The 13504-nt window shown below is 40.3% G+C and overlaps 2 protein-coding genes across 3 annotated transcripts in view; one reads left to right on the top strand and one right to left on the bottom strand.

Annotated features, from left to right (window-relative positions):
- The window catches only part of slc35f1 (solute carrier family 35 member F1), a 20099-nt gene extending 12780 nt beyond the window's left edge, over positions 1 to 7319 (top strand). The window contains exon 8 of one of the 2 annotated variants that reach the window (XM_020611508.1): positions 1312 to 7319. In XM_020611508.1, coding sequence (XP_020467164.1) covers positions 1312 to 1461 — 150 coding nt within the window. In that variant the 3' untranslated portion in view covers positions 1462 to 7319. Of the gene's footprint in view, positions 1 to 1227 lie in introns of both variants that reach the window. The other variant, XM_020611507.1, reaches the window with a different exon arrangement.
- Positions 7320 to 9553: 2234 nt separating this feature from the next.
- serinc1 (serine incorporator 1) overlaps positions 9554 to 13504 on the bottom strand; it is a 15350-nt gene continuing 11399 nt past the window's right edge. The window contains exons 8-10 of the mRNA XM_020611504.1: positions 12712 to 12853; positions 12374 to 12598; positions 9554 to 10694 (exon numbers count right to left, since the gene is read on the bottom strand). Coding sequence (XP_020467160.1) covers positions 10556 to 10694; positions 12374 to 12598; positions 12712 to 12853 — 506 coding nt within the window. The 3' untranslated portion in view covers positions 9554 to 10555. The remainder of the gene's footprint in view (positions 10695 to 12373; positions 12599 to 12711; positions 12854 to 13504) is intronic.

Genomic DNA, 13504 nt, shown 5'->3' with positions numbered 1-13504 from the left:
GGTGCGATAAACCAGTGTTTTGACAGGGGGGCAAACACTTGTTCACACAGGGCTCTATAGTTTTGGATTTTGTTTTCCCTTAATAATAAAAACCTTCATTTAAAAACTGCATGATGTGTTTACTTGTGTTATCTTTGACTAATATATAAATTTGTTTGACGATCTGAAACATTACAGTGTGACAAACATGCAAAAAGATAAGAAATCAGTAAGGGGGCAAACACTTTTTCACACCACTGTATGTATGTATATATATTACTTGTTTCTTTTCCTCGGAATGTCATTCGGACTGGATAAGTGTGGTCGAATGGTAACAAGGAGAGGGAAGGTAGTCAGAACTGAGGGGATTGTACTACCAGAAAGCAACATAGCAGATGTTGAGGACAGCTACAAGTACTTTGGGATCCTGCAGGCAAATGGGAACCATGAAGAGGCTGCAAGGAAAACGACAACTAACAAGTACCTGCAGAGAGTAAGACAAGTCCTGAGAAGTCAACTGAATGGAAAGAACAAAGTCCAGGCGATTAATACCTACGCCTTGCCGGTCATCAGGTACCCCGCTGGCATAATAAGCTGGCCAAAGGAGGAGATAGAGGCCACTGACATCAAGACAAGGAAGCTCCTTACAATACACAGTGGGTTTCACCCCAAGTCCAGCATCCTGAGACTCTACACTAAACGAAAGGAAGGAGGCCGAGGATTAGTGAGTGTCAGAGCCACTAAACAGGATGAAACGACAACGATCCATGAATACATCAGGAAGATGGACCCGAGTGATGACGTGTTTAGTGAATATCTCAGGCAGCAGAAACCAGAGGAACTAGGGAAGGAAGAGCAGGAACCCTCATGGAAGGACAAAACTGCACAGTATGTACCACCGTCAAATACAAGAAGTGGCTGATATCGAAAAATTCTACCAGTGGCTGGACAAATTTGGACTGAAAGACAGCACAGAGGCTCTGATCCTGGTAGCACAGGAACAGGCTTTAAGTATAAGGGATCTAAGGGATCAAGAACAGAGGACCTAGAGACCTCATGCAGATAACTAAAAAGACTGGAGAGCCAAAGAACAGGAAACAATGAGCAGACAGTCCAGAGACACTATGTTACACCAGGTCATTGATCTTTACACACTGATTAATATTTATGAGGTAGGTGACCTAGCAGTGCTTAATGCAGATGCTAGCTTTAAGTTTGTCTGTTTGTCTGTCTGTCTGTCTGTTACAGTTCTCGGGGCTCTATCTGCTATCTTTCTTTGTCATTATCTTGGGCCTGATCCTTTACTCCTCCTCATCTACCTATGTGGCCCAGGATCCACGAGTGTACAAGCAATTCAGGAACACGGGTAGCCAGCCAGCTACAAACCCACCCCAACTCAGCCCTGGAGTCCTGGAGCCCTCCGTCACCTTCACCAACCTGGGCACTGAGTTAGGAGATGAGCAACCTGTACGTGTAGCCTAAATTCATCTGGGGAGGAGTCAGCCTTGTGGATCAGCCCTCATTTGTATACAAAGAAACAGTGCTGACTGAGCAGGGTAGCTGCATGATCACCCAGTAAGGTACAGATTTTCATTTTATGGCCTGTGTGGAGGGACAGAATCTCCACCTGATCAGTGTCCAAGTTAAGACTAATTCTTTTATCCAAATATGTACCCGATAAATGAATAACCATAATGTAATGAAATCAAATTACAAACCAAGTAAAAACTGTTGATTTCACTGTGATCAAAGACTGTGAATAGACAGTAGTATTTATAAATTACCCTATGTAAATAGATGGTATTGTAATCATTTAATCTCCTGCTTTCTTTTATATCTTTCAAGAATGTTTGCACATAATACCTGTGCATATGCTTTGCTAAGTTGTATTAATTTCATTTCTGATTGAAGTTTACAATGTTTCTAAATCCACCTGCTCAAATTCAAGGACAGTCAGTAATAAACAAAGTGGAGTCAGTGAATACATACAGTATGCAGTAGTGGCTGGTGTGGGGATTACAATCTTTCACACAATTTAACAAATTTAGTACACTTTGTTGCCAAGTTACTACCAACTAAAGTTACTGAAGTGTTTTCTGCTCTGTACTTTGTCACATGTTGGATATTTTGTAGGCTGGTATGTAATGCATTTGATAATTTTTACACCTAAAATGCATTCCATACTTATTCTCCAGAATATTATTGTGACAGTATGACAAATGGTTTAAAACAGCATTTAGGAAATTAATATGAAAAACATAATAATAATAATAATAATAATAATAAACTTCAAGACTATTTTAGTGTCTGGTCAGGTGGTGGGGTAGGGCACTGGGAGAATCAGGACCTCTGCATTTCTGTAATAATGGCTCCTACCCTGTGTTGGTTCTTCCTGTGTAACCCACCTATAAGGTAAGGGCCCTGAGTTCAATTAACTCACAGTAACTATAACTGACGAATCTGAAATCTGTAATAAACCTCTCTACATTATATACATTATACATTATTTTTCCCCATCTCTCCTTCTTTCACCAAGTTACGCCCTTTCCCCGCTTCCTTTTTTTCCCTTCTTTCCCTGGGTGTCACTACCTTTACCAATGGATGACCAATAATAATATTTTACACACAACACTTCCTTGAACCTTCGAAATAACATGAAATAAATCACCATAAAGTTTTTAACCATATTTATCTATGAAATCAACTTATTTATAGTAACTATTGCTCAAAAGCAAACAAACTTTCTAACTATAATACATAGTATTTTTATCCAGGTTACACCTGCATAGAAAATCTACAAACGCTTAAAAGACATTCAAAGATGGGTGCTGAGTATTTGTTATTAGATGGTATTTACAGATAGGTTTGTTCGATTTGATTCTTCTTACACTGGGAAAAGGTGATCCAGCTGTAGTCACATTTTTTACACATTATATTACCCATCTTTCAGAATGCACAAGCAAGAATTATAGCTTGTGCCAAACTAAGACACTACAGTGTATTATTATTATTATTATTGTTGTTGTTGTTGTTGCTGTATAGTGATTTTAGTCTAACGCTAGAGAGAGTTAAAGATTATGCTGTGGAGAAAGCTGGAAACATATTCAAACTTAAATCAGATCACTTTTAAATTATGAGTCAATTGTGGATGAATTCAGCATCTGTGATGCTGTTTATTCTCAACTGTTTATGACACACCTTTGACAAATGTTCTAATACATGCCTCTGATTGGCTTCTTTTCCATGTCAATAGTGGCAACGCTCATGGGTAATGTAGTGTTTAGACCCATATTTTGTGCTTAAATGACAGCACAAACTTGACATAATTAAAACTGGCAGATGTAAATGTATAGGATCATTACATAATCCAAGAGAATTCCATGTTAATTTAAAGATTGTTTAAAGAAAAAATTGCAATGGAAATACAGAAAGGAAAAAAATGCTCCCAATACCAGTGTTCTCTCCAACTAAGAACCTCTATGAGAGCACCACTGCCTAGTAAAAACACATATCCTAAAAATTCCACACCTTCAGTGCAGGCTTTTTAATTGGTCTTTTTTAATTGTGGTGATGTCACTTTGATGTTATTTTGTGGCCTTGACAAAACTCCTCCAGAGGCACAGAAGACATACTGTACAACTGTTTTCATAGGATGTGTATATCTAACCATGACAAAGAATAGCTGGAAATGAGAATTTATTGGGCAGAATTTATGACTTTTGATCAAATTACAGTTTTATACTCATGACATTTTATACTCATGACAGTGACATGAGTTGGAGTTTTTACATGTTGCTGTCTGTCAGACGTTTTTTATTCAACATTACCCATATCAAAACAAACTAACAAAACTGGATACAGTTTTGCTGTTTTGTCAGCTGGGAAGAAGAATAGATGTAGAAACCTCAGGAACACAACAGAGGAGCGATGCCTCTTCTAGGATGGACAGACATGCAGTAGATGTTGTATTTACAGAATAAATCAACAAAATTGATTTACAGTAAACATACACTACCAGTCAATATTTTTGACATTTTTTTCCATTGTATTACATGGGAAAGTGTGTTCAAACCTTTGACTGGTAGTGTAATAGATTTGCAGTCGTTTGGACAATCAGGATGACACCATGTTACATGTATTGTAACATACGTATATGAATAACACTGTTGCTTCCAATAGACCTGACCCACATGACCTCTCCTCCAGACACAGGTCTGGTAGGAGGATAGATTGCACAACCATACAAATAGGGACAACTCAAACACATCATTCACACATACAGGGGAAAGCAACCAGCACACATTAGAGGGAATAGACAGGACAAAGGGAACAAGCAAATGAACAGCAAAGTAATAAATGATGGGGATAAGGACAAAAATGAGGCCAGGACTCCTGAAGTACAAGGATCCAGATCCTGAAATCTGAACAGGCATCCACAGCCACAGGAAAGAGAGGTCCCAATATGGCTGATGGTCCAGGTCAGAAAGCTTGAGTGACAGAGAAGACAAGGAGGAGAGAAGAGAGCAACACACACACAGTTTGAATTGCTTGCTGTAATTTGGTCAACTTTTCTGGATTTAGTTAAAATTCTACAGCATTCTAAACCATTTGAAGACTTTTAGTACAAGTATGTGGCAGGCCTGAGAACAAAGTAATCATGTAGCAATCTAGTCTGAATGAGACAAGCATCTTGCTTGCTAGATGCTTGTGTCATCTAGCAGCATCAATTATTTGCTTTTATAGACACATACTGTATAGCTGAGTATCATCAGCATAGCAGTGGAGATAAATTCCATGACTGTGTATAATTTGGCCAAAAGGTGAAATATAAAAAGAGAAGAGCAGAGGGCCAAGAACAGATTCAAGATTCAACATTTCTTTCTTTTTCATCTCTATGTATGTGTGTACATAAAAATGAAATGGTGTTTCTCCCAGTATGATAAAAACAATAACAATAAATAACTATAGCAAAAAAATATACATAGAAAAACATACCATGTGTAACAGAATAGCAGCGCATCGTAGTGTTGGAGTGCAGAACAGCGTCAATTTATTTTGTAAAGTGCAGTCTAACCGAACAGTCCAATGTTTGTAGAGTGCGGTTATACCCATTAACAATTCAGCTATTTGGTTTCAAGTGTCAGTGGACTTGGAGGAACTGTGGGTGTGTTGTGGGAAAGTCGGAGAGGGCACAGTCCATTGATGATTCTGAACTTGTGGAAAAAAGCCGTTCAGCATCCTGCTGGATCTGGTACCTATGCTTCTGTACTTCCTACCTGAAGGCAGAAGGGAAAACAGACAGCAACATGGATTATGAGGGTCTCTAATGATCTTGGTAGCTCTGCTGATGAAACATTTCCTCCAGAAAGGGAAGCGAGGAACCAGTGATCCTACTGGCTGTTTTCACTATCCAGTGAAGTTGGTGGCATTCAGATGCCCTGCTATTACCAAGACAGGAAGTGAGGCCACAGATGAGGATGCTTTCAGTGGTGCCCTTATAGAAGGTGGTGACGTGTATGATAGGGAGGCCTGCCTTTTTGAGTCTGCGGGGCAGGTGGAGTTGCTGTTGAGCTTTCTTCATAATGGCCGAGGTGTTGGTGGTGAAGGTCATGTTGTCCGCCAGGTGCACACCCAAGAACTTCACAACGCTGCCCTTCTCCACAGTGATGCCATTGATGGTCAGTGGCACGTGATAATGATGCCCGCTATCCATTCTAAACTCAATCACCAACTCCTTGGCTTTTCCCACATTCAGAAAGAGGTTGTGGGATCTACAACACTCAGAAAATTGCTCTACCTCCTGTCTATCAGCAGATTCATTGTTGTTTATAACGAGACCCACCACTGTCATATCACAAACTTAATGATGTAGTCAGGGTTGAATCTGGCAGTGGAGTCATGAGTAAGCAGAGTAAACAGGGGGCTCAGGACACAGCCTTGGGGTGAACCGGTGCTCACTGAGATTGTTCCTGATCTGTGGCTGCTAACCCTAACTGTCTGCTGCCTCGGTGTCAGGAAGAACCCAGTTACAGGTGGCAGAATCCACATCCAGAAACCTCACCTTCTCCCCCAGCTGCTGTGGAATTATGGTATTGACCACCAGCTGAAGTTGATGAAGAGAAGCCTGGCATTGGTGTTCTCCCTCTCCAGGTGTGACAGTGTCAGGTGCAGTGTGGTCAAGATAGCATCCTCTGTGGACCGGTTGGCTCTGTATGTAAACTATAGAGAATATAAGTTTGCAGGCCTTGATGTGCTTCATGAAAAGCTGCTTGAAGCATTTCATTACTATGGGTTTAAGAGCCACAGGGTGGAAGTCATTCATTCAGGCTGGGTTTGACTTCTTATGCACAAAAATGGTGGTGGCACTTTTGAAGCATGTAGGAATAAACTTCCTGGCTGAGAGAGGTGTTAAAAGTGTCCGCAAAAACATCTTGCAGCTGTTCTGCACAGTCTTTCAAAATGCGCCCAAGGAAGTTGTCTAGCCCCACAGCTTTGCATGGGATGATGCTAGCAACTTACCCCCAACCCAGAAGGAGCAGTCCATCATTTTCGGGCAGAGTGCCATGACCTCAAACTTGGAGGTGCTCTCTCTCATGTCCACAAGCGCCTTGTGTCTTTATTATCCATGAAGTAGCCATTATGTTTCTGTCTCTAGTGTCTCTTTGCCTCTCTAATGCCCTGAGTCAGGTTTCTCCTAACATGTCTGTATGCTGCTGTGTCCCCAGATTTGAGAGCCCTGAGGTACTCTGCATTTCACATTGGAAAATACTGATATTGTATTTTTTTTTTCTAATTAAAACACACTTTCTCTCAGATAAGTATGAATTTAACCACATGAGGGCCAGGCCAGAGTTGCCAAATTTGTTTTCCAGTCTGTCTACAGTGATACAGTGACTGCAACCTGTAAAACATGCTCTGCCTGAATATGGCCTTACCACCTAAATGCAACGGGAGCCTTCTAAAATCTTGTCTGGTTCTTAATACCCACTGTGCCCACCACTACACTGATGAGAAACACAATATTGTTGATTAAACGAAGAAATTGTGCGTGATGCCTAAAATCATTATTTAGCCTAAAGTGTTACTTGCCGGTTCATATTTTAGTTCAAACTCTGTTGAAACTTCAGGTTGGAAGCAGTATATTTTCGTATTATTCTAGAGGAGAAATGCCAGTTTTTGAATGGACTGAAGATAAAGCTCTGTGGTTGTTTGGGTTGGTTCTGTAGCCATTTTCATGATTTTCCTCTTTTCACTAACTTTTGTATCCTGTTTGTCATAGTGTATTGGAGTTGCTGTCAACAATTTGCTTACAATGTTGTTACTTATAGTATAATAAAGTATCTTTGTCAGAATGTAATTCTGTTTAATGGATATGTTGGCATTTAAACTGGACACTCGATTTTGCCAGTCTCTACAGGAAGAGCAAGCTGAACATTTAAAGTTAGCCTGCAACGGCAACCACTGTGGCCTAAAACTAAATCAAGAACTTCCCTTAATTTGCAATATTCTCACTCAGATGCTTTAAAGGCATCAGCATTCTCATTAACATCTGTCAGGGGGATATGCCTGTCAAAATATTCCATAGTTTCCTATGCAAGACCACACATGCCAGCAATGCATTGGCATGACAGTTCACACCAGGCCTATTTCCCGGGGTCGATGAGCATCAAACCCTCCAAAATAGGAGCTTCTGTGTCACATTCACTCATTGCTGCTGCACATCACAGCAACCGTGCCTTCACTACTTCTTCTGGCAACAGATATCAAATGATATATTAAGTGACAGTCTTATGTGACATGACAGATGTGTCTTTCACCTATCTGTGGTGCAAACAGAGAAGACTGCAAACTGACCTCATCTGCAAAGCATTATCTTTCTAAAATATAATAACATTAGCCATCATAAACTAGCAGTTTTCATGTCTTAAAGTGCATACATCCATTGGTAGGATGGCTGAAGGTTAGTGAAGTCCACCCACTGGCAAAAAAAAAAAAAAGACGAGAAACAAGACGACCAGTGTTAGGCTCAGTGAAGCCAGATAACCTAGAGAGAGCCAGACTAAGTTCAGCCTTGTGATACAGGTCCCGGATCTTGGATTGTTATGTCTTCTCTGAGCAGATGTGATCAGCTGAGAGTTGCTCCTCAAAGTGACGTTGAGTCCTTCTCATAGACTGTATATAAAGATGGATGACAGCACCACTTCCCTGTTTTGAAAAAGTGAGGCCAAAATTTCATGAATACGGTGGCTGCCATCAGACCACCAATCAAAGCTGTCAAATCATTTAAAATACACAGTTTTATATAATCAAATAACTTATTAAAACAAACTTACCAGACAAATGACTACTTGTACACAAATCAATATCTACCTAAAATAACAGAAATTACTACTGGGAAAAATGTATTTGATTTGTACTTTGAGTTTTTTGTTTGGCTCATGTCTCATCCACTAATGGAAGGGGCAGGTTTTATGACCTATACTGCAACCAGCTACAAGGGGGTGATCGACACTTCTGGGAGCTGTCATGTCATTATGCGGTCTGTGGTCCTTCCCAGCACCAAGCCTTGCACTTGGACACTGAAGTGCATGTTCACAATCCTATAGTAGGTAAGTGTGTCCCATATCAGAAAAATGCCAATACACAATCCACACAACCCAAACTTGATTCACACATCTCCTATCACCTCCTTAAAAGTGGTGTTGATAGACAAGTGTATCCCAGGATTAACAGCTATAGACTCCACCACACCATACTGGTTGTTAGCAATGGTGTGCCTGAAAGCTGGTTTTAGGGCTGATAACAATCAGCAGATATGAAGAAAGCCTGACATGTTAGATTCAGCATGAATATTATGCATTCAAGTCCAGTGGTGAATCAGAAACATTTTACATGGGGTGGCAAGAGGTTTCGACAAGGTTGCATGGGACGGCGGTTTGTGCATATACAGTGCCTTGCGAAAGTATTCGGCCCCCTTGAACTTTGCGACCTTTTGCCACATTTCAGGCTTCAAACATAAAGATATAAAACTGTAATTTTTTGTGAAGAATCAACAACAAGTGGGACACAATCATGAAGTGGAACGAAATTTATTGGATATTTCAAACTTTTTTAACAAATAAAAAACTGAAAAATTGGGCGTGCAAAATTATTCAGCCCCCTTAAGTTAATACTTTGTAGCGCCACCTTTTGCTGCGATTACAGCTGTAAGTCGCTTGGGGTATGTCTCTATCAGTTTTACAAAAAAAATTCCAGTAAATGACATTGTTGGATTTTTAAACAATTTATTTCAATTTTATTCCATGAAATAAGTATTTGATCACCTACCAACCAGCAAGAATTCTGGCTCTCACAGACCTGTTAGTTTGTCTTTAAGAAGCCATCCTATCCTCCACTCATTGCCTGTCTTCATTGCACCTGTTTGAACTTGTTACCTGTATAAAAGACACCTGCTTTTCTGCAAAGGGGACAGGAGAGAGGGACATCTAGACTACCTTTTCTGTGAGAACATACAACGGTCAAACTGTAGATTTCATATAAGCTACACAAAGGCAAGAAACAAAACACACCTGGCTTCTTGTCCTCAGTTTTATTAGTTACAATACTCTAACATGTTAAGAGAAAAATCATATTAGAATAAAAGAACATTTGAAAGAGTCCAATGTATAGCCACAACAGGTCTACATTCCAGTGCTAAACACTACCAAAATTAATTATCTACATGTTTTCAATCAATTAATATTTTTACAATTAAAGTCAAACTTCAATGCAAACCAGAAACAAAAACAGTAAGGTCTTTGTTATGTGTGTGCTGAGAAGTGTGCAAGCTGCAGAGTGAACACACAGCTGACAGAGCTTTCACAAATGATAGCACATAACTATACCACACACACACACACACAGACTGTTACACAGCACTGCCCATACCTGGTGATGGTAGTATTTAGTGGAACATAAGATGTTGCTCTCTTGGTGCCACAGCTGGGGTGCCGCTCATACACAACTCAAATCCTTCTGACAGCAGCACAATCGAAGACATTTCTCCCTTATTTTACATGAAACAGCATTTCCATATGTAATACTAGAGATGAACTGTTGCTTCCCACAAGGGGCTCACTGATTAATGATCATCCCTGGAAAAGCTTCACATACAGCTAATGTCACATCAAGTGTTAAAGGAAAAGCATGCAGTTCTTTCATTATAGAAAGAAAACAAAATTGTCCACTAGAAATACATAGGATTTATTTACAACTGCAACTGCATGAGGAACCACTACAACAAGCTGCTGAGGATTCACAACAACGTTACACCAGAGTAGACCAGGCTGCAATCAGAGCTGGGACATAACACAGTTAATCATCCTTGTTGGCCCCTGCTGTGAGGAAGCTGCAAAAGTTTGTACAGATAAACCACAGCCATCAAATGTAGTAAATCTGAAACAATCCAGCCAGTCTGAGTGCAGCTCCAGGTGTAACTGGAGCAGAGTTAGCTACCTACTGTTTTACTGACTGCTGAAACAAAACACAGGTGAAGCAAAGCATGAATGTGTGTATGAGCAGTGGAACAGCATACGTCTCAGTCAAAGTCTCTGTTGACCAGGACGAGTGGCGCCGCCAGTGTCCACACATAGAGGGCGATGCAGAGCCAGCTGGAGGAGATCTTCACCCACACTGATGGCCACTTGCTGGTCATTGCCTCATAGTTGGAGTCAGGGCTGCAGAGAGACCAAGCAACAAAGAAGCACCTCAAACAGAGATGGGCACTCAACCTGGCGCATCACATAAACAGAAATAAATCCTCCTTCATGAAAGTGATCATATTCGGTTTGTGTTCAAACTGTTTCAGAGAGGTGTTGATTCAACTGTATGATCACTCTGGAGGCTGGAGTTTCTGCTGTTGTTCAACTGTACTGCATTATACAGAGAGCTGTTTCTGCTATTTAGCCTAGTCTCATTGATATCAATGGGGGAGACAAAAAATAGAAACGCCTTATAAACTATACAATTCAAAACGATCACAGAGGTGAATCAACAGATTTTTTGTTAAAACGTTTGAACAAAACCCGAACATTATCATTTTTAGGAAGGAGGATTTATTGCAGGAGTCCTGTTTTAGACTGCATTAGTTTAGGTGTGGCACACCTAATAAACAGATAACCACTGTTTCATGTCACAGTTTGTCTTGAAAATACACACAATATCTATATTTAGATTTAGGTTGCAGGTTCACAGAATTCAATAAGGGAAAAGTTCAATTGTGTGTGGCAGCTCAGACGAACACAGTATTAACCCACTCTAACCCTTATTAGTTAATATACTAGATACAATTCACAAAGAGAAAATGCTCTTGGAATAGGCATATTACACCTGAATCCAGAAGCCTCATGTTGCCATTACTTTTTCCATAACTTTGTATGTTTAATGGGTGTGTTCAATAAAGACATGAAAGATCTGGACTGGTTGTGTTTTATCAGCTTATAAATATCAGGTTTGTTGCCTTTGTTGAAGATTAGATCACATTTCATGACCAATTTATGCAGAAAACTTCAAACAGTGCCATTACTTTTTCTTACGACCGTATGTTGCCCTGCTGCTCTAAATACTCATTAGGGCTGCACGATTATGGGAAAAATCATAATCATGATTATTTTGATCAATACTGAGATCACGCTTATTTAAGACAATTACACACTGACTTTGGAAACACCACGGATTTATTGAACTTAAAAAAAAAAAACCTTAATAGTGGGTTTTCTTGAACTTTGTTTTTCATCTGAATCATATTTAAAGTATTTCATCTATCTAACTGTGACTGACAATTCAGATGAAATTACTCACTACTCTATATTATTTTACAAATAAAACGTTGTTACTTCTGGTTAACAATACTGACTGTCATAACCTGAATAATCTGCTGGGCTCACCACGACACAGCCACATCCCTCACTCTCCCTTTGGCTTAACAGTAAGGCCACATACACTCATCTTTCACTTTAATTTGTTATAACAATTAGCTATTATCTTAACAAGCTTGCTACATTAACACAAACTGGCGGTGGATGACAGACTGCAGGCAAAGCTGAAACTATCACTTCTCTGCAAGTTTATGCTCATGGAGGTTTTATCGCACATACAGTAGGTGTTGGAGTAATGTTTCACTTCTCCCAATGTGAGCACAACATGCTGAAGGAGTGTGCTGGATATATGGCACAACAAAAAATGAGAGCATCATTGTGAAATGGAGTGCAGCACAGTTATCATTTTGTCTCGATTATTGTTTTCATAATTGTTGAAAGCCAAAATCGTAGTTGAAAATAAAATCCTTTAACTAAATCACATCTTAGTGTATGTTGTACTGTGATGTACTGTAATGCCTCTGCAGTGTGAAGCCTACCTGTACCAATTGGTGAGCGTCATCATGATATAGAGTGACGCCAGGAACAGCATGAAGTGGAAGAAAGAATAGGAGTAGGTGACGCCATCCTTCTCATTGTCCACAGCTCTGTTGAGACCATTGCCCTCCTCAGAACTGTCAGTCTGAGGCCCGTCCTCGATCAGAGCTGACTCGTCAGTGGTCAGAATCAGCTTGTTCACCTGGGCATTGGATGAATTACGGATACTGATAGATACAGAGGAAAAGTGAGAGAATAGTTTTTATGAGAATCATTTTGGAAATTCAGCTGTTTACTAATCCGTGACTTTTTTCACATGATAACTGCACAGATAAATTACCTGGAGTAGAGGACACACATAAGGAAAAGGATCAATCCGACAATCCCCTGGGCATCCCACCACTGAACCAAATGGTCCTGTCCTGTAGCACTGGTACTGTTTAGCCCAATAATACCCAGAAGGCTTGGGTTACATTTCCTGTCTTAGAGAACGACACAAGAAGAAGAGTCCAACTTGCTGCTGATTTCATTTCATGTTTACTGATGGTTACTGTAGGCCATATTTTAGTTGTCTTATGTCTACTTAAGGGGGTTTCTAATCACATTTCAGGAGAAGCTGTGCTATGCCTGTCCTCTCACTGCGCCATGCCTGTCCTCTCACTGCGCCGTCAGCCCTTCAACACACACCCTATTTTTGTAACAGTAACTACAAGGCATTGTCAAGCACCGCTTGACAATGCCTTGTCTGCCTTCCTGTGTAAGCTCGCTTCTCTGAGAGACCTGGGGCCTATTTCAAGAAGGTGGTTTAACAAACTCAGAGTTCAAACCTGGACTCTGAGTTGACTTACTCAGAGTTGGAAAACTTGGAGTCTTCGGTTTCAGAACAGCTGAAAAGAGTTGGTTTAATCAACTCTGAGTTGTTTGACTCAGAGTTAGGCGCGTGCCACGCGACTATAAAAAGCCCTGAACAATGGAGTGAAGACATTACGAGTCACCATGGCAACAGGACCAAGCCAAAATAGGTCTGCGTTTTTCCCCGACAGAAATGGATGTGCTACTACAAGCATATAGTGACTACGAGCCCATATTTCATAAAAAAAAAAAAAAGAAACACGGCTGCACCGGCGAAAGAG

The sequence above is a fragment of the Monopterus albus genome, unplaced genomic scaffold (assembly GCF_001952655.1).
Source record: "Monopterus albus unplaced genomic scaffold, M_albus_1.0 scaffold114.1, whole genome shotgun sequence".
NCBI lineage: Eukaryota > Metazoa > Chordata > Actinopteri > Synbranchiformes > Synbranchidae > Monopterus > Monopterus albus.
The sequence above is the reverse complement of the archived record's forward strand: the minus strand, read 5'-3'. Positions and strand labels throughout refer to the sequence as shown.